Genomic DNA, 21,549 nt, shown 5'->3' on the forward strand with positions numbered 1-21,549 from the left:
AGTGGGCGGATTTAAACCCCGCCCGGTCGGACCAAAGATCTTCACAAATGGATACGAGTTCGGTCCTTCTATCTTCTGATTTCTCTCAAATTTCAAACACAGAGTCTCCTGATTTCTCTCAAGTTCTAAACACGGCGACTACATTGGAAGATAGCAATCCTACGAGTAAAGGTAGTGTTTAGTCTCCAAGAAAGAGGCCTACTGGATGTAAGGCATCAAAGGCAAAACTATTGAAGACCAAAAAATTAGAAACCGAGGAATGTGAATTTTTAAACTTGATGGAAAAATTCAACCAAACTACATCTGACAAGGAAGGTAGGAGAGCTGAAATGGAAGCAAGGAGAGTCGCGGCCTTGGAAAGGACTATGGCAAATGATGAGAGAGGGTGGCGCTTGAGGAGAGGAAGGCAGCGATGAAGGAAAAAGAGAGGGAAGATAGGACTATATGCAAATGGACTTGGATTTGGTTCAAGACCCCTAAATGAAGGCTTATTACCTATATCGCAAGGGTGAAATCTTGGCTAAATGGACGGCTAGCTCAAGTTCGAGTGGTTATTTTTCTGATTTTCCCGATTATTAATTGTAGTAATTTTTAATTTATTATCATATGTAATAGTCTTTAGCAATTATGACTTTGATGTAATCATTGGGTACTATTCGATAATAAAATGCATTTTATTTAGCTAATGAAGTACAAGACTCGAAAATGAAATTCATTTTATTTAGCTAATTTCCACAACACGAAAAATGTGTTAGAAGATTACTAGAGCAGAACCATTTGAACCTCAGTCTTCATCTCCATTACGGGCTGATAGGTGTTCAATAAGATCTTTGCGGAGTGAATGATGTATCTCATTTGATCGAATCCTGCAGTTATTTTTAAAGAAATCAACCAATGCGGGTGTGATATCTCTCGAGACTTGAATTGGGCTGGAAGAAAGAAGTTCATTGGTTTCATCACTAGCATTGTGATAACGTTGGTCTTCAATTATCATATTATGCAAAATGACACGTGTTTTCATGATGTAGCCTAGATCCTCCTCATCCTAGAATCGCGCCGGTCCTCTCACAATTGCCCAACGTGCTTGGAGTACACCAAATGCCCTTTCAACATCCTTGCGACATGCCTCCTGCATCTTCACAAAGTGCTACTTCTTTCTTCTTTGTGGTTGAGAAATGGTTTGGACGAGAGTCGCCCATTTCGGATAGATACCATCAGCAAGGTAGTACCCCATGTCGTACTGAGTACCGTTAATGACAAAATGGGCTGGAGGGGCACGACCGGCACTCAGATCATCAAAGAGATGGGATTGATCAAGCACGTCGATATCGTTGAATGACCCTAGCATGCCAAAGAAAGCATGCCAAATCCACAAATCATACGATGCAACTGCTTCAAGTACGAGAGTGGGTTTTTCGATGCGGTCGCTGAAGAAGCCGTGGTAAGCAGTTGGACATTTGTCCCACTGCCAGTGCATACAATCCAAGCTGCCTAGCATTCCAGGAAAACTACGTTGATTGCCCATGACCGCGTCGTTCCGTGTCAAATATAAATTTATAAAACCTTGGAATTAACTACTACTCCGTAGAATAGTGGTCAAGACCGAGTATCGTTCCGACGGAGACAGTATGGCTGAGTTACGACAAATTCGATTAATTTTTAGATTAATTCGGGCAAAAGAAGTTTGGTTGTTTGAATTTGGAGAATTTATTAAACTAAGAGAAATAATTAAATGGAGAATTTGTAACGATTGGAGAGAAAAATCTAGGGTTCGAATCCACCTCGACCGCGTAACTCCAACATGCATAAGCGAGATTAATTATTCGAATCAGAAAGGATTATTATTAGGGCTTGCAAACCCTAGCAATAATCGTCTAGAAAAATAATTGAGTTGTTAAAAGGCATAAATTATCCCATAGCACGGACCGTCTCAGAAGTACGGTCTGGCCATCTAACGGCACGACCCGTCTTACGAGTATAATCTATCTCAGAACTCCAACCACAATCAATGAAAACTATTGTATAACTTGTATTTGAAAGCATGCATACAAATACTCAATAGATTAAAACCATCAAAATCATTCCATTCAATTGAAACGGAAAGGGTTCTTAGTTATACAATCGATCCGAATAATAAACCTAAAACCCATACATAAAATAGAGTTACTTGATGCGAAGTTTCATCTTCCCCCTAGACGATGGAGTTAGCCGGCCATGGAAGCTGGAGCCCTGTTTATGCGTAGCCCTGTTCTCTGTTCTTCGACAAAATCCCCTCTGCGGCAGACCCCGTGCTTCTGAAAAACCCTTTTTCCTTTAGAAGACTTTTTTTCAATTACCGTCGCAGCTTTTTTTCTTTGTCAGGCCAGAACATGACTTAATACTAGAGTTATTACACCCTAGGTCCTTAGACTTTGGAACATGCTTTAAGTTGGTCTCTAAACTTGTTAAAGTTTGCACTTTAACTCATTAAAATGTCAAGCTTCCAAGTATCTACAAACACAAGAAACGCATCACTATTCTCCAAATAATAATATAAATGGACTTAACAAGGCATAAATTAGAAGGATTAAATGGGTGCTTTTCAGCACCTATCACACTCCCCAACTTACATTTTGCTAGCCCTCGAGCAAAGAAAATAAAATGCAACTAAAGAAAACAAATAAAATGGATAGTTCTTTTAAACCCCTGGGTGGTCCGGTAGGACGAGTTTAGTCTCGTAAAGTGCGAGGGTTATCAGCAGTGAACACCCACAAACACGAGGAACCTTTCAATACAAAGAATGGTAACCTGTCATGCACTCATCGACATATCAAGTAGAGGACACAAAGCTACCACAAAGATATAGTAAGGCAAACATAGTTCCGAGTGCTAACAATTCAAAAAATAAATTGTGGCACTTAAGCTTAGCGTGTGTGAATACAGGCCTCAATTACATATGAACAATAACCAATCACTCTCTCTGGACCGAGCTTCGACTTCAATTCTCACCGTGTCATGCACTCACAAATGAAATCACTCGAAACAAGGTGCATTATGAACTCTCGAGTGTGCGGTTTGGAGGTTACGTAAATAGAAAGCAAAGTACTCCGCACACTATGACACGAAAAGAACGCTTTATATAGTGGACACACAATCTCATGAACAAAATGCCAAGTACTGGAACTGTCCACCAATCAATCCTCAACCCAACACCCCTAAGATCAAACAGGACTTTATTCAAGGTCATAGCATTAGGGATGGGATAATGTATCAAGTCTAGGGTAAAAATAGATTCAAGTGTGGGAGAATAGGCGAGTATTTCAACTAAACGGGGCAAATATGCAATGTGTACCCTGCTAACAATTCAACTCCACCTTATCTCTCATTCCAACCTTTCAACATTTTTCAATTACAAAGCAACCATTCCTCTTTTTCCCAACTTATCGGTGCCCTTTTTTTCTTTTTTTCTTTTTTTTTTTAGTATTTTGTTATGTATTTTTTAAGGGACACCACCAATACTTCACAAAATTCAACAATCTATCCAAAAATTAACCTTTACATTCTCACCTTTCTCCAAACACAATATGAAAGGTGGAGCTAACCAAGAAAAGGCTAAATCTGTAAGGCTCAATGTAGCTCGCAAGGGATAAATGTGAACACAAAGGAACGAATTGGCCCAAATACCAAGAAAGTGCCTGTAATCCTCTCCTAGGGGTGTAACATCCATGTGACAAACTAAAACCAAGAGATAATGTTACGCATTCAAGTTCCAACACTCGGCGATCAAAGATGATGAGATTGACAACAAATGTGTTTCTTTCCATGACAAACAAAGAGTTTAATTGACACCACTCCAATAAAAGATAAGGCTCAAAAGCTCACAAGGGTATAAGTCTCCACTAATCATAGCCTTTAAGAATAGTCAAATCACAGCTCAAAAACAATCAAGGCCCGACGTGCAATGTGCAAAAATGCTAAAACAAAAGTGCCTGCAGCAGTCTAGCAAATTGAAACTACTCTGCCAAAAAGATATCGAAATGGTAGCAGCATACCTATACTCAAGTAATCAACAAGTGAGCACAACACACAACAATCTCATGCAAAAAGGCTCCCAATTTTTTTAATTTTCAGTTTTCTCAATTTTTTTAGAAGACTCTAAACAAACTACTAAAGAAAGCACTCAAAGTATTCTCCACTCCCCAACTTAAACTAATCACTGCCTTCAGTGATTGCAAAGGCACTAAAAGAAACAAGGCAATGGAAAGAAAGAGGGAGGAAGAATATCACCTCGAGGGGAGAACTAAGCAGAAAAGATATGGCGGCCGAGAGGCCCCCCAAGTTGAATGAAACATCCTGCAATGTGTTAGTCTCCACCAAAACAAGATACAAAAATAAATTACAAAACTAACTGACAAAACAAAAACTAAACAAAAAGAAAAGAAAACTCAAGAGATTGGATAAAAAACATAAACAACAATTAAAATCCACCTCTTTCTTCACGCGAAAGACACGGGTACTACTTTTCTCCCTTGCCAAAGACTGTGGTTCCTTACTTGTTGGAAGAGCAATATGCGTAGGATTCAACGATATCTTGAGAAGTGGTGCCATCATCTAATAGGCTGTCACTCCCTCTGGGGCTACCAGATTCCTTACCCACCACTCGGCTTATGAAGCAATCTCCGCCAAGCTGGACACTAAAGTCGGATGGTTCAGACAGATTTCTCGCTGCTAACTACGCGCCTGCCGCCAGACCCAACCTCCTAAGTACTACATACATAGCTTTGACAAGGTGGCTATACCAGACCGTTGGAAGCCGTTCGAGCACGGCAATAACTAGAGGTATCTCACCCTCTATGGATTTAAAGTCTCCTAGACTTCATTTAAAACTCAATTATCTGGATAAACCGGATCAACTAAGTCGACTTCCTCAATCACCTCCTCATCATAAATACCTTCCACATATGGTTTTAAACATTGACCGTTAACCTTAGAAACTTTACCATCCTGTGGATCTTTAATTTCAACAGCCCCATGGGGAAAAACTTTTTGAATTATGAAGGGCCCATCCCATCTTGATCTCAACTTACCCGGAAAGAGACGCAAACGAGAATTAAAAAGCCACACTTTTTGATTTGGTTCAAAGGATTTTTGGACAATATGTTTATCATGAAAAGCTTTAGTCTTATCCTTGTAAATGCGTGCACTCTCATAAGCATCATTACGCAATTCCTCTAGCTCACTCAATTGGAGACGACGATGAGACCCAGCAACAATCATATCAAAATTAAACTTTTTAATGGTCCACAACGCCTTATGCTCCAACTCTACGGGTAGGTGGCACGCCTTACCAAAAACCAACCGGTAAGGAGACATGCCAATAGGAGTTTTATATGCAGTTCGGTGAGCCCACAACGCATCGTCTAGTCGTGTTGACCAGTCTTTGCGATCAGTCCTAACCGTTCTATCAAGAATTTTCTTTATCTCCCTATTTGAAACCTCAACTTGGCCACTAGTTTGCAGATGGTAAGGTGTCGCCACCTTGTGTGTGATAGAATACTTACGCACTAGAGCCGCAAAATACTTATTAACAAAATGGGTTCCCTCATCACTTATGATCGCTCTCAGACAGCCAAACCGACTAAAAACATTGCTCTTAAGGAATTCGAGCACAACTTTATGATCATTCGTTTTCGTGGCCACCGCTTCCACCCACTTAGACACATAATCTACCGCCACAAGAATATACTCATTCCCAAAAGAATTAGGGAACGGTCCCATGAAGTCTATGCCCCACACATCAAATAACTCTACCACTAGAATGGAGTTCAATGGCATCATGTCTCGGCGGGATATGTTCCGGCATGTTGGCACAGAAGACACGTCCTACAAAATTCGTGGGCATCTTTATAAAGAGTTGGCCAATAGAAGCCACTCTGCAACACTTTTGTCGCCGTTTTCTTCCCACTAAAATGTCCCCCACATTCAAGAGTATGACAAAATGTCAAAATACTATGATACTCACACTGGGGGACACAGCGCCGAATCACTTGATCCGCACAATACTTAAAAAGTATCGGATCCTCCCACAAATAATGCCCAACCTGAGAAAAGAATCGGTCCTTATCTAGACGGGACCAATGCGAAGGAATCTCACCAGTGGCTAGGTAATTAACAATAAAAGCATACCACGGAGGCCGAACTTGCGACACCTCAAACAATTGCTCATCGGGGAATGAGTCATGGAGAGGCACAATGTCACATGAGGAGTCAACAAGGATCCTCGACAAGTGGTCGGCCACAGAATTTTCGGAACCTTTCTTGTCCTGAATTTCAAAATCAAACTCTTGTAGCAACAGAATCCATCTAATGAGCCTAGGTTTCGCATCTTTCTTAGAAAGCAAGTGACGCAATGTAGCATGATCAGAATACACAACAACCTTAGACCCGAGGAGGTACGACCTAAACTTGTCTAATGCAAAAACAACAGCAAGTAACTCCTTCTCCGTAGTAGTGTAATTCAATTGAGCATCGGAGAGGGTTTTACTCGCATAGTAAATCGCATGGGAAACTTTGTCAACCCGTTGGCCAAGGACAGCGCCAACTGCATAGTCGGACGCATCACACATGATTTCGAAAGGTAATTTCCAATCGGGTGACTGCATAATAGGTGCGGAGGACAAGGCATCTCTCAACTTGACAAAGGCCTTCATGCAAGCCTCGTCAAACACAAATGGCACATCCTTGGCGAGGAGATCGCACAAGGGTTTAGCAATCTTGCTAAAATCACGAATAAAGCGGCGGTAAAAGCCCGCATGCCCTAAAAAGGATCTAATCTGCTTAATAGAAGATGGGGGAGGGAGTCGCGAAATTAAGTCAACTTTAGCTTTATCGACCTCAATCCCCCTCGTAGACACCACATGTCCCAACACTATCCCCTCTTGAACCATAAAATGGCTCTTCTCCCAACTTAGCACTAAATTTTTCTCAATGCATCGCTTAAGCACCTTGCTCAAGTTACGGAGACAATCATCAAACGAGGTCCCAAAAACCGAAAAGTCATCCATAAAGACCTCGAGAAACTCCTCCACCATGTCAGAGAAAATAGACATCATGTACCGTTGAAAAGTAGCAGGTGCATTGCACAAACCAAATGGCATACGCCGGTAAGCGAAAGTGCCAAAAGGACAAGTAAAGGTAGTTTTCTCTTGGTCTGCAGGGTCGACGGGCACTTGATTGTATCCGGAATAGCCATCCAGAAAACAATAATAGCTTTTGCCCGCTAACCGCTCTAAGATTTGGTCAATGAAAGGCAATGGGAAGTGATCTTTCCTAGTCATAGAATTGAGCTTATGGTAGTTAATGCAAACACGCCACCCCGTGGTGACGCGTGTCGGGACAAGCTCACCTCTCTCATTCTCGACCACAGTTATGCCCGACTTCTTGGGCACCACCCGAGTGGGACTCACCCACTTACTATCCGCGATGGGGTATATGATACCCGCATCCAAGAGTTTCACAACCTCCTTCATTACCACCTCCTTCATATTCGGGTTCAACCTCCGTTGCATCTCACGTGATGGTTTGGCATTCTCTTCACAATTGATGCGATGCATGCACACGGAGGGATCAATACCCTTCAAATCTGCCACAGACCACCCTATCGCACTCTTATAGTGCTTAAGTATTTCAACCAATTGACCCTCTTGTGTGACAGAAAGGTCAGACGCAATAATAACCGGAAGGGTGTCATTGGTACCTAGAAACACGTACTTGAGATTAGCCGGAAGTGGCTTCAACTCAAGTTTCGGTGGAGCCTCAATAGACGAAGGGGCGGTCTCATCAGAAAGTGCGGGAAGAGGTTCAAACTGCGCTGTCCACTTTGGAGGTGAATTATTAAGTAACAGATTCACCTCCTCAATGGACTGATCGATATCATACTCCTCATACCCAAAGTGTGCCAGACAAGCAGCCAATGGGTCATCAGTCAAAACATAAGGCAATGCCTCCTCCACCAAGTCCTCCACGACATCGACTACGAAGCAGTCTTCCTCCACTGGAGGGTGTTTCGTGCCTTATAAACATTAAGCTTAAGGGTCATGTTCCCAAAGGTCACCTTCATCTCTCCACTCCTAACATGAATATTAGCATTCGCGGTTGCCAAGAAAGGACGACCAAGAATAATTGGAGTCTGCTTTTTAAGGGTTTGCACCGGTTCTGTGTCAAGGACTATAAAATCAGCCGGAAAGTAAAAATCATTAACCTTGACAAGAACGTCCTCAACTACTCCACGGGGCACCTTAATGGATCTATCAGCTAATTGCAAGGTAACCGATGTGGGCTTGAACTCCCCAAGCCCCAATTGTTCGTACACCGAGTACGGAATCAAATTGACACTAGCCCCTAAGTCTAAAAGTGCATGCTCTATGGCATATTTTCCAATGACTATATCAATAGTCGGGGTACCAGGATCTTGCATCTTAAGGGGAGCGTCCGACTGAAAAACAGAGCACACTTGCTCGGTAAGAAGGACCTTTTTGGACACATTGGTTCGATTTTTCCTCTTTTGAGTGCAAAGGTCTTTTAGAAATTTCGCATGATTTGGGACTTGTTTGATGGCATCTACGAGTGGGATGTTAACTTTCACTTGCTTGAATACCTCAAGGGTATCCTCCATAGATGCTCCCCTCTTAGGAAAAGGAGATGGTGCATTCAAACAGGATGGAAACGGGGTTTTAGGCACATAAGGTGGCACCTTATGACCCGCTAACACAAAAGTGGGTGATGTAGGTGTGACTGGAGGGGTTCCCTCCTTACTCTGTGAACTCTCCTCCCCAAAGTCATCGGGGTCGGAGGGAGCCAAGTGCTACTTCGATTTCGCTTTCTCTGGTCGGGTTTCGACCTCTCTCTTATTGCGCAAAGTCATGATTACCTTAGCATCAGCAGGAGACGGGTCATGAACCACAAACTGTCCTCCAAGGGGTTGGACAGGCTGACTGGGCAACCTACCTTCTTCCCTACGATTGAGTGAATTGGCTATTTGACCCACTTGGGTCTCGAGCCGCGAGATGGACTGGGTATTAGAACGCACTTGTTGTTGGGTATCAGTTAAACGGTCAAGCACTTGCAACACCTTGTCCTCGAAGGATGGATCCCGCATGGATTGGGTGGGTGCTTGGCGGTTTTGTGAGCGATAGGCAGCTGGATTAAATGGAGTATTAAAAGGCCTAGGCTGCTGGGCAGAGGAACTACCCTGCTCTTGCGATCTCCATGAGAAATTAGGATGTTTGGCCCAACTCGCGTTGTAAGTATTAGAATACGGATCATTACTTGGTTGGGAGAAACCTCGTGCATTAGCGTACCTTTGTGCAGCATTAACCTGCTCCTCCACAAAAATAGGGAATTGTGGGGCCGCAGGACAGTCAGTGATGAAATGGGCCGGACTAGCACATAAAGAACATGCCTCCTGAGAAAGTGGAGGCTGTGAGGTGGCCGGTCCCATACAAAGAAGTTTTTCAACCTTTTCAGTCAGTATTTCGACTTTGGAATTGAGGTCATGAGATGGTTTGATCTCATACATACCTCGTGGCTTATCAGAGCCAGTAATGACTGACTTACCTCTCCTATCAAAAGAAACATTTTGCAAGGACCCTTCGCTCATAGTTTCAAACAACTGCCAAGCATCCTCTTCATTCTTAACCATCACAGAGCCTCCACATGAGGCATCAACCATCACACGATGCTGCGGATGCAGCCCGGAATAAAAACTCTGTACTAATTGCCACTTAGGTATGTCATGGTGCGGACACTTACGAATGAGATCCCCATATCTCTCCTAAGCCTCATAGAACTGTTCATTCTCAGCTTGTTGGAAAGTGGTAATCTCCTGCCGAAGTCTAAGTGTTTTTCCTATGGGGAAGAATTTCTTAAGGAATGCCGCACTCATTTGCGCCCAAGATGTTATAGAATTAGTTGGCAAAGTACTAAGCCAATGTTTGGCACTCCCTATCAAAGTGAATTGAAACAAAATCAATCTCAATGCATCCATCGGAAAATTATGAATTAAAAGCGTGGAACTGAGGGCTTCAAATTCAGTGATGTGCTGATATGGATCCTCTTGAGATTGCCCTTGAAACTTAGGGAGCATTTGAAGTGTACCAGGCTTAATCTCATACTGATTAGCCGTGATTGCGGGTAATCGTACACAAGATGGTGCAGTGTAAGCCGTGGGGGCAAAGTGTGAGTTGAGAGGGAGGGGGTCAGGTATCACAACCCTTCTCTCTCCATTAGGATCATCTGCCATTGTGACTAAGTTGGTCTTTTTGTTAACCCTACGTCTCCTATCTAAATCCAAATTAAGAGGTACGAGTTCGGATTCCAAAGACCGACGACCAAGCATGCAAGTTCAATACCCGTCAGGTGTAAAAACGGGGTACTCCAGACACAGACACTAATTTGCCAAAAAGAAGAACAAACTCACAGTGGGTCAACGAAATCGCTTTTATATCACGGCATCGCTTCTCCACAGTGATCTTTACTCGTTTTGCCGCCTCGTAACCTGTAGCTAAAAGTACCAAAACTAACAAACAAAATAAAAATAAATAACAATGAACTAAACTAAAAACTAATTAAATTAATGCAACCGTGCAAACTGTCCCCGGCAACTGCGCCAAAATTTGACCGCATCGTTCCGTGTCAAATATAAATTTATAAAACCTTGGAATTAACTACTACTCCGTAGAATAGTGGTCAAGACCGAGTATCGTTCCGACGGAGATAGTATGGCTGAGTTACGACAAATTCGATTAATTTTTAGATTAATTCGGGCAAAAGAAGTTTGGTTGTTTGAATTTGGAGAATTTATTAAACTAAGAGAAATAATTAAATGGAGAATTTGTAACGATTGGAGAGAAAAATCTAGGGTTCGAATCCACCTCGACCGCGTAACTCCAACATGCATAAGCGAGATTAATTATTCGAATCAGGAAGGATTATTATTAGGGCTTGCAAACCCTAGCAATAATCGTCTAGAAAAATAATTGAGTTGTTAAAAGGTATAAATTATCCCATAGCACGGACCGTCTCAGAAGTACGGTCTGGCCATCTAATGGCACGGCCCGTCTTACGAGTATAATCTATCTCAGAACTCCAACCACAATCAATGAAAACTATTGTATAAATTGTATTTGAAAGCATGCATACAAATACTCAATAGATTAAAACCATCAAAATCATTCCATTCAATTGAAACGGAAAGGGTTCTTAGTTATACAATCGATCCGAATAATAAACCTAAAACCCATACATAAAATAGAGTTACTACTTGATGCGAAGTTTCATCTTTCTCCTAGACGATGGAGTTAGCCGGCCATGGAAGCTGGAGCCCTGTTTATGCGTAGCCCTATTCTCTGTTCTTCAACAAAATCCCCTCTGCCGCAGACCTCGTGCTTCTGAAAAACCCTTTTTCCTTTAGAAGACTTTTTTTCAATTACCGTCGCAGCTTTTTTTCTTTGTCAGGCCAGAACATGACTTAATACTAGAGTTATTACACCCTAGGTCCTTAGACTTTGGAACATGCTTCAAGTTGGTCTCTAAACTTGTTAAAGTTTGCACTTTAACTCATTAAAATGTCAAGCCTCCAAGTATCTACAAACACAAGAAACGCATCACTAATCTCCAAATAATAATATAAATGGACTTAACAAGGCATAAATTAGAAGAATTAAATGGGTGCTTCTCAGCACCTATCAGCCCACATGTAGGAGCCTTACAATATCTGCTTCATTTGGTTTTCTCAGGTATTCTGCTTCAAAAATGGAGATAACGCCTCTACAAAAGCTTCGAAGAGAGTCAATTGCTGTACTTTCTCCAATCTTGAGATACTCATCAAGACTATCAGTAGGCGTCCCGTATGCTATCATCCTCAGAGCTGCTGTCATCTTTTAGATACCAGAAAGACCTGCAGCTCTCGTTGCATCATTCCTTTGGACGAACGTCACGTCATGTTGCTGGAGTTGACCCAAGATCTCTGGAAATAAGGGTCGACTCATTTGAAAACATTGGCGAAACAACTTTTCGTCATAGAGCGAATACTCACAAAAGTAATTAGCATTGATTCATTGGTCGGCAGTAACTCTGTTACGGGGGATCCAGCCTCGACCGCTTGTAGAACCAACATGACCTCCTCGTTGGCGTCTTCTTTTCATTTTTCGATACTGCCTGGCCATGATCAATTGCGCCATTGCGATATCCTCGTCATCAGAGGAAGATTCGTCAAATTCTCCCAGTAATATTCTTTCGGTTAAACTGCTGATGCCGAATTTTTTTTTAAAAGAGGAGACTGTATATAGATTTGAGTGTGAGAATGGATAATGGGGAGGATAGGTCTATATATAGATAGCTTAAGTAAATTGTGTAGTTGAGAGTAGATGGAAGTAAATGATTGAAGTAAATGGTGTAGTTGAAAGTGGATGAGAGTAAATGACTAAAATAAATGGTGTAGTTGAGAATGGGGAGTAAATGGATTAAGTAAATGATGTGGTTGAGAGTTGATGAGAGCAAATGAATGAAGTAAATGGTGGAATTGAAGTGGATGAGAAGTAAAAAAAAATTGGGACAGAAGTAATTTTTTTTTTTGGCAGAATTAATTTTTTTTTTTAAAGTCCTTGATTATCGTATACCAAAATTATTTTTTAATGGAAGTAGTACTTGAGTTAGGGTTGAGAAAGTTGGAAAAAAATGAGGAGAGAAAGTTAGTTAATTATCCATCCCTTTTTTATATATTACCATTAGAGAGAGGTGGATTCTATTTTACATCTAACTTTTAACCACTTTATTCATCTATTATAGTTCCGGATGCAAAATACAACTCCATTGGAGTTGCTCTTATGATGGAATGCCTTGGAAACTTTGCATCTCGTGAGTCTTCCTAACTCATAGAATACTAAACAATATTGTTCACTTGTACTAGCGTTTGTGCTCGTTCGATGCATGAGATAAAAAAACTACATTGATTTTTTCGAGCCCATGCATCAAATGGGCATAACTCTAGCTGATAAAAAGATAGTTTAACATTTTCTTCGGTCTCCTGTTTGATGCACGCTAGCATTGGTCTTATTATATGCACCGAATGACATATATGTGTGAAAAATAATTTTGGGGTACCACGTGACGATGTCCTATGGGCATAGGATAATTTCTCCTCCATATTCAACCCCCCACATCTCTCTCCCTCCCTCTCCGACATTTTCCTCTCTCAATTACTCTCTCTCTCTCTCTCTTTCTCTCTCTCTCTCTCTCTCTCTCTCTCTCTCTCTCTCTCTCTCTTTAAAAATCTAGAAAATTAAGAAAGAGGGTTTGGATGGATATAAAGGCAAAATACATTTGCTTAGTATATAGCATAGATAGATAGATAGCTAGATAGATGATAATAAATTCTATCCACCGCCGGTCTTTTCCACCACTGTCCATTTTGGGCCCCACCGAGCGTCTATTATTGTAATCTGAACCATTCATATTTTAAGACCCATAATCTAGTACTACATGCAAAAAATCAATTTGATTGGAGGTCAATACATATATCAAAATTTGAATTTTAGTTTATAAAATGGACTCTTTGATTATGTCAATAATAATAAAGATAAACTATCCATTTTGCAAAGCAAAATTCAATTTTTTATGATGTCTGATCATGTTTTTTTTTTTTTTTTTGCGTGGATACATTACTATGTGGGGTTTACAAGATGAACGGTTCAGATTAACAATTAAGACACAGTAGGATCAAAAAAGGTGGCAGTGGAAAACCCCACTTTTCCACCTCTAGTGAAAAGAATTTATTCTCACTAAGTAATTGAAATCCACATGCCATTTCTCCATGTTAATGTCAATATATAAAGCAATTACTCCAGTATAGTCTCATTTTTCTTGTGATTATTTCATTTATAATCTTTTGCCATTATTCTAAGGAAAATAGGATATAGATTTGAATACATGAATCAAAACTAAAATTTTTTAAGTATCACATGACTGGGGCCACCATATTGGACAAAGCGTCCACTGTCACCTATACCAAGATCCTTGACTCCATATAACTTATGGTCATCGGCAAATTCTTCTGTGTTATCAACATCTACTGTCTGGCCATATTCATTGAGGACTAAAACTTCACAAAAGTATGCATTATGATTCGGAATCTTTACGGGAACCAGTCCCGTGCCCATTGGCGCTGGATTGGTGCCCAATGGACTAAATGCCTCGCCTCCCCACTCAGCATAATTAGCCAAGTCTCCAAGTCCAGTGAATATTTTCTTCGGCCAAAATCCAACCTCATCATGGTTGGATCCAGTTACAAACCACCAGTTTCCGTTAGCCTAGTCCTGAAACGAGTAGTGATGGAGTCAGAAAGATGAAATAATAATTGAAAAACTATGGAACAATATTTTTTAAAGCTTTAATGACACATAAAAAAGTGAAATTTTACTAGGGCAGTTAGACCAAATTGTGTGTACAACAGTTAATCTTACGCGCCCCATCTCTCTGGCAGTGGTGAAGGGAGGCTACAATTGGTAGGAAGGAAAAAATAGCCTGAAAATCTCCAAATTACTCATGGAAGTTTTTCCGATGGTATGCTACTCGAATCCAGATGCTTACCAAATTTATCCTCTTTATAAGCACAATTGACTAATGCACCCCATGAATAAAAGGATCGGAAGTTCGTAACATAACGAAAGTATAAATATAAAGAAATTATTAGTTTTACCCGAATGATGTAGCTCAAAAATATATAAAACGGCCCTCCAACAATGGAAACTCTGTCCACAACTTCGTCAAGTGGTATATCTGATCTCACGATAATAAATCCTGGACACCTAGTATTGAAACAATGAAATCCTCCAGCCTGATACATAGAAATACATAAATCATAAGTCTAGGAAATGTTAAGTGCACAAATTTAAGCAAAATGCACCGGAAATGAGAAACTTACATCCGTACGTATGAAATATCGAGGACGATTGTCTCCATATAGAGTTGGATCGACCTGAGACCAAAAAAAAAAAGAAGCAAAATTTGAACTTTTTCAATATTAAAAAAGTTTTTGGCCAATTTTGCCAAGGATTATAAATGTTGGAGAACTATGGCACATTCGTTTATTCAGTTAAAGAATGCATGGAAATGAGATATCAATGCAAGCGAACCAGAATTTCTGCATATGGTTGAAACTTTGCAAGAAGGGTTTTATCAGTGAATTCCAACAACATATACAATACACATCATCCACTCACTATTAGTCCAGTCACACAAACAGGCAATGTCAGTGTACCTTAGTCTGCTGAAATGGTTACTCAACCTGCCAAAACTTTTGTTCCTATCTTACCTTCTCCTAGCTACTAATGTTCCTATTTCATCTCCCAATCACTCTATGGTCACCAGATCTAAAAATGGGATCTTCAAACCAAAAGCTATTTTGAGTGTGAATGTAGTTGATTTTCCTGTTCTTTTGCCAGAAAAAGAACCTGCAAATTTTTCTAAGGCATATAGTTTGGCAACAAGCTATGAGTGAGGAATACAAAGTATTGGTTAAACAGGGTACATGGTCTCTTGTCCCTCCTCCTTTGGGGGCCAATGTCATTGGATGCCAGTGGATATTCAAAATTAAACGACATTCTGATGGTACTATTGCAAGATATAAGGCCAGGTTAGTTGAAAATGAAAACCAATAGACTGAAAGGATTGATTTTACAGAAACATTTAGCCCTATCATTAAGCAGCCCATTGTTAGGGTTATTCTGAGCTTGGCTGTTCATAATGCTTGGCCTATAAAGCAACTAGATGTGTCCAATGCTTTCTTGCATGACATAATTGATGAAGATGTGTATATGAGACAACCTTTAGGATATAAGGATCCCATTCATCCACAGTATGTTTGTAAGCTTTCTAAAGCACTTTATGGATTGAGGCAAGCACCAAGAGCATGGTATTCTGTCTTTTTTGATTTTCTTATCCAATAAGGGTTTCATCAGAGCAAAGCTAATTCTTCTTTGTTTATCAAGCAAACATCTGCAGGTCTTACTTTGGTTTTAGTGTATGTGGATGATATTCTGCATACTGGAAGCAATTCATTCTATATTACAGAGTTAATGTCTATTGTCAGTTCCAAGTTTGTGATGAAGGATCTTGGTTCTCTCAGTTATTTTCTTGGGATTGAAGTTCTATAACATGGTTCTACTGTTCTCTTGTCCCAAACCAAATATGCCACTGATCTCTTAACCAAAGCAGGCATGTTGGACTGTAAACCTAGTCCTTCTCCTTCTTCATCCAAACCTGCACGTTATGATCCAGATCCAGATTTCTTTGATAATGATTGGTTTAGAGCTATAGTAGGCTCTCTTCAGTATTTGACTCTTACAAAATCAGAGATTTCTTATGTTGTCAACCTTGCTTGTCAGCATATGCATACCCCAAAACATAGTCATTTTGTGGTTGTGAAATGAATTCTTAGATATCTAAAAGGTTCTCTTAATCAAGGGCTGTTATATACTCCTAGTGGCTGTCTTTAACTGCATTTTCAGATGCAGATTGCGTAGGAGACAGAATAGACAGGAGATCAACCACTGTTTATTGTTTGTTTTTGGGATCCAATCTTGTTTCTTAGAGTGCCAAGAAACAACATACGGTAGCTAGATATTCTATAGAGGCTGAATACAGATCATTTGCCCAAACTGCTGCTAAAGTTACATGGATTTAGAATTTATTGATAGAACTTGGTATTTCCTTTCCTGTTCCTCCAACAATTTGGTGTGATAACGTGTCCGCAATTGCTCTGGCTACCAATCTTGTCTCTCATGCAAGAACAAAGCATGTTGAGATTGACTACCATTTTGTTCGTGAAAAAGTCTTATCAAAGCAACTTCTTGTTCATCATGTGGGTACTGAAGATCAAGTAGCAGATGTTTTTACCAAGTCTTTGTCTACAACTCGTTTTCTTTTTCTTAAAAACAAACTCATGGTTGTTGGCACGCCCATGAGTTTGCAGGGGCACGTTAGTAAGAGTCATTAAGTGTGTTTAAGTGAGTTGATTAGTGAGTCGTTAGTCAGTTAGTTAGTTTGTTAAGCTAACTATGCTGTGTAGAATTGTATATATGGTGCTGGTATCTTTCCCTTTGTAATCAAGAAAAGGAATTATATGTCGAATTCAAGAAATGAGAAACTCAGATTCTCTCTCTATTTTCTTCTCTAGGTTAGGGTTTATATTTTCCTCAATGGGATGAATAGAGAATCTGAGGTAGACTACGGTAATCTATACGTTAAATCACTCATTAATTTGAGAATTTGAATTTTGACAAAGGCAGAAGACTTACCCTCCACCCGGTTTCTAAACTGTCAGGCCCATTTCGGATCTTCACTCTTGCTGCACTATATTGTCGACCATCAACATGTGGATTGTGTGTACTAATTTGTGCTCCAGCTCCAACAAACTTCTTGTTTGAATTAGCCATTGTTCGAAGTACGGCATACTGAGCAATATAAATGCAAAAATCATGTCAACTATAATTGGTTGAATCTTTACCTTTTCACCATTTTGGATTTGGATTTGGCATAATATATGCATATTAGTAGATACTACATCTATGCATAATGCATGTAATATTATTGCTATTATTCCTAATATTTTTTGTTCAAGCTTCATGACTGGATTGACTTTTCGTACACAGTGAATACTGAAAGCAAGCACAACTCTAGTTGGTATGAATCTATGAAGCAACGACACACCAAACTAGTCGTTGCTTTCACGTCTCACAAGGTGGGAACATTTTGACAATGCGCATGTCTGAATTTACACATGGGTGGAGAAATGGTAGAAGTCAGTCCATAGAAGTAAAACATATTTTAGTAGTTAAATTATGGTCTTCAAAGAAAATAAGGTGAAAATTATGCATATGTATAAATATATAAACACATGGTACATTTACATATTTAATGTGTGTGAATAAAACCAAATATATCATAGCACAGTTAAATCTTTTCACCTTGTCCACCATAGTAACCGTGTCCCCATTCTTAATTTGACAATTCGCATGTCTAAATCTGAATCTGTCTCTGCCTCACTTCTTATGTTTGAGTTTTCAATATAACACAATTTAATAAATAAGGAAAATAACCTAATATCTAACGCCCAATGAGTGTTTCTATTACTTCTCAACTCACAAAATATGTTCATTTCTTTGAGTATCTTTTCTTTTGTCACTTGTTAATTCTCCTCATGCATGGTGGTTGGGAGAATTATAGGCTTTATAGCCTATTACAAATAAAATCCCTTTTATGAATCCAGTAAGCAATTATATTCTCTTATAGAAGCATGTGAATATATGACCAAATGTAGCTCTGAACTGATGAGGCATGAATAGGGAAAACAAGTAATACTAGTATCTATATTACTATGAAGTATGACTACTATTCCCTTCTTTTGCTATGCAAGAAAAAAGACTAGGGATGACTTACATGAGTACCCAGAGAGTTATCTTCAAATGACTTTATTTTTGAACGGAGTCTCTCTCTGATGAGATCTTCTTCGGTGATTCTCCTAATAGGAACTGTCCCAATAGGGCAACCTCCTCCCTTTAGCCCTCTTGTCACGGGTTTGGCAAATTTTGGCGAAACTTGATCTTTTACTCTTCTAGGTAATGAAGTAGGTCTCATCTGCAAGAGTCAAATCATTCCAAAAAATTAGTTATCCAATTTTATGCTAGAGGTAGAGGAGGATATGTGGAGACAATAAACCTCATAAGAGAAAGTGTGGTTCTTCAGCAAGGGATGATCAAATGCTGGTTGTTTGTAGAAATCCACGCAATCGATTATATCTCCATAGTTAGTCTGTTAGCATTACAATCCCTTGTTATTAGTTTCATATGCATGCATGCCTAAGGAGCAAAAGAGATTTTTCATTAATATTCGAAACAATGAATGATTTTGGCATACATGTATAGTTGTGACTGCAGGCTTGTTGAGAAGCTCAAGTTGCTTTTCCAAGTCCAGCTCTTCTTCTCTAGATACAACTATGCCTTCTTGCGTACCATTGTGGCCAACAAGAAAAGAGGACGCACAGAGTAGTAGAACACCATATAAATACATGGATTGGTCTACAAAATTAAATTAAAGTAGAGTAAGACTTAGTGATCTGACAAACATAATTAGGAACAAATTAACACACAAACATAAACATCGATATACATCATATGGACAGGTGCCATTGTACTTGTAATTTTTAAACAGAAAACGAAACTACATATATATATATATATATATATATATATATATATATATATATATATATATATATATATATATATATATATATATATATATATATCCCTTTATTTAACTTTAAAAAAAAAGCAAAAGATCTTGACTTCCTCTTTGTCGTTAATTCACATTGCAGATTCCTGATTCTCTTCATATGAACTTGCATGGTGTCTAGCTAACTGATCAAGTGGTAAAAGTGCTAAAAGCTTGCATGGTTCATGTCAGGCGTTTAAATCCCGGCCTCCGGTAACTCTCTGACAACTGATCCATGATGTTCTTTCGTCTCTAAAAATATACTAGAATTTCTCTACGTATAAAAAAGTATCACAGTTTTCAAATAAAAGCAAATTATCAGGCCGGCGAAAATGGTGAAATGAGAAAGTGGCTTGGATTTGAAATACATACATACCTGACTTGTGATTGAGTTAGTAACACAACAAGGTATTTTGGGGAGAGAAATATTTGGACTCCAATCTCCCCTTGAGATGTAGTATTTAAATACTAGTTTGTCCATCGATATATAGGCACATGAGACCAACAATCCTATCTTTATTGCATGCCTTTTGATTAGGGTTTTCCTGTCCATGCATGAACATACACAATAAGAAAGTTAAGGGATTATCGGTAAATCTCGTGTGATTCATCAGGGAAAAAATGGGCACAGGGAATGATGTATTGAAGATGCATTCATATATAGGAAAATCTAGACAGATTACGAAAGATTTGTCTAAACTAAAAATAAATCATAGTATAAGACTCATTCACAAGGAAATCTAGCTAGGTAGATTGTAAAGAGAATATGTTTTTTTTACAGAAGTTTCCGTAAAAATGGATTTACAGAGCCCAATCGCATACGTCCAAAGTGTTTTTGGACGGTCCGGATTAATTGAAATCAATTAAAATAATTTTCACCAGTCCAAATTGAAAAGCAATCTCAACCATTGATTGCGAAAACAGACAGCTACAATTGCACGATTCCGCGAAAAACTTGTTCACGGCGGATCTCTCTATAATTAATAAATTTTGTCAAACTAGAAATAAATTATCCAGGATGCGTTCAAAATGAAAACCTAGACGGGTTAATTACAATAGATTTTTCAAATTGTGTGAACATTTAAAAGTTAAGGAACACAGGGTATACCATATGTCTAAATTATGACAATTTGTGATTTTCATTATGACGATTTTTGATTTTCTAATACATATTTTTTTATGCTAGTTACAACTTCTACTTTAAAATTTACCTGTTGAACAGGTCATTAGCAGGTTACCCATAGTTAAAAAATATTGTTATTATGTAACCATAACTATTCGTACCAGAAACCATAATACTTGTACCTCAACCAAATATATGTGTACAATATCACAAATTAAATAATGCTACCCACAAATGTTATGACAACACCATAAATTGGCATTATCTTACCACAATGAGTCGTACCAAATTTTTTTTTGGTACGTATGATATTCCGTAACAAAATAAAAACATGTCGTACCAGAATTAACAATTGTTATATCCAAACAAAATCCATGTGTAAAATACCACAAATTCAGTAATATAACCAAATTTGTTATGACAACACCTAAAATTGTTATTTTCTTACAATAACGTGTCGTATAAAAAGAAAACATATTTAAATGCTACAAATTATATAACAAACCATAATTGTTATGACAATACCATAATTTGACATTTTCATGCCCACAATTGTCATAGCAAAGGAAATTGATTAAAATATTTGTAACAAGACCAAAATACCACAAATTCAGTAATATAACCAAATTTGTTATGACAACACCATAAATTGACGATTTCATACCCACGTGTCATATAAAAAAATTCAACTAGAATGTTCAGTTAACGATAGTTATAATTAGTAAAATACCAAACCATAAATTCAGTAATATAACCAAATTTGTTATGACAACACCATAAATTAACATTTTCATAACGTGTCGTATAAAAAATTTCAATCGAAATGTTCAATTAACGATAGTTATAATTAGCAAAATACCATACCACAAATTCAGTAATATAACCAAATTTGTTATGACAATACCATAAATTGGTATTTTCATACCACTATCGTATGAAAAAAAATTCAATCGGAATGTTTAGTTAACGATAGTTATAATCAACAAAATACCAAACCATAAATTCAGTAATATAACCAAATTTGTTATGACAACACCATAAATTAACGTTTTCATACCTACAACGTGTCGTATAAAAAAATTCAATCAGAATATCCAATTAACGATAGTTATAATCGG

General features: G+C 38.7%; 3 protein-coding genes and 1 non-coding gene across 4 annotated transcripts; 1 reads left to right on the forward strand and 3 right to left on the reverse strand.

The window, feature by feature from the left end:
• Positions 1-1,104: 1,104 nt before the first annotated feature.
• On the reverse strand, positions 1,105-1,518 carry LOC131316506 (uncharacterized). The gene has a single exon (XM_058345903.1). The coding sequence runs from the start codon at positions 1,496-1,498 to the stop codon at positions 1,148-1,150; it is 351 nt and encodes a 116-aa protein (XP_058201886.1). The 5' UTR covers positions 1,499-1,518; the 3' UTR covers positions 1,105-1,147.
• A 4,295-nt stretch (positions 1,519-5,813) lies between these two features.
• On the reverse strand, positions 5,814-8,653 carry LOC131317482 (uncharacterized). The gene is made up of 2 exons (XM_058347029.1): positions 8,152-8,653; positions 5,814-8,050 (listed from the first exon to the last, which is right to left on the reverse strand). Exons 1-2 carry the CDS (start codon positions 8,651-8,653, stop codon positions 5,814-5,816), a joined length of 2,739 nt encoding a protein of 912 aa, XP_058203012.1.
• Positions 8,654-9,767: 1,114 nt separating this feature from the next.
• On the forward strand, positions 9,768-9,874 carry LOC131318324 (small nucleolar RNA R71). The gene has a single exon (XR_009197647.1). It is a non-coding gene; the product is annotated as a small nucleolar RNA R71 (small nucleolar RNA).
• A 6,925-nt stretch (positions 9,875-16,799) lies between these two features.
• On the reverse strand, positions 16,800-19,131 carry LOC131317483 (protein neprosin-like). The gene is made up of 5 exons (XM_058347030.1): positions 18,952-19,131; positions 18,754-18,846; positions 18,475-18,672; positions 17,334-17,489; positions 16,800-16,904 (listed from the first exon to the last, which is right to left on the reverse strand). Exons 1-5 carry the CDS (start codon positions 19,102-19,104, stop codon positions 16,800-16,802), a joined length of 705 nt encoding a protein of 234 aa, XP_058203013.1. The 5' UTR covers positions 19,105-19,131.
• Positions 19,132-21,549: the final 2,418 nt, after the last annotated feature.

Source organism: Rhododendron vialii, chromosome 2a (assembly GCF_030253575.1).
Source record: "Rhododendron vialii isolate Sample 1 chromosome 2a, ASM3025357v1".
In the NCBI taxonomy this organism is placed as follows: Eukaryota; Viridiplantae; Streptophyta; class Magnoliopsida; order Ericales; family Ericaceae; genus Rhododendron; species Rhododendron vialii.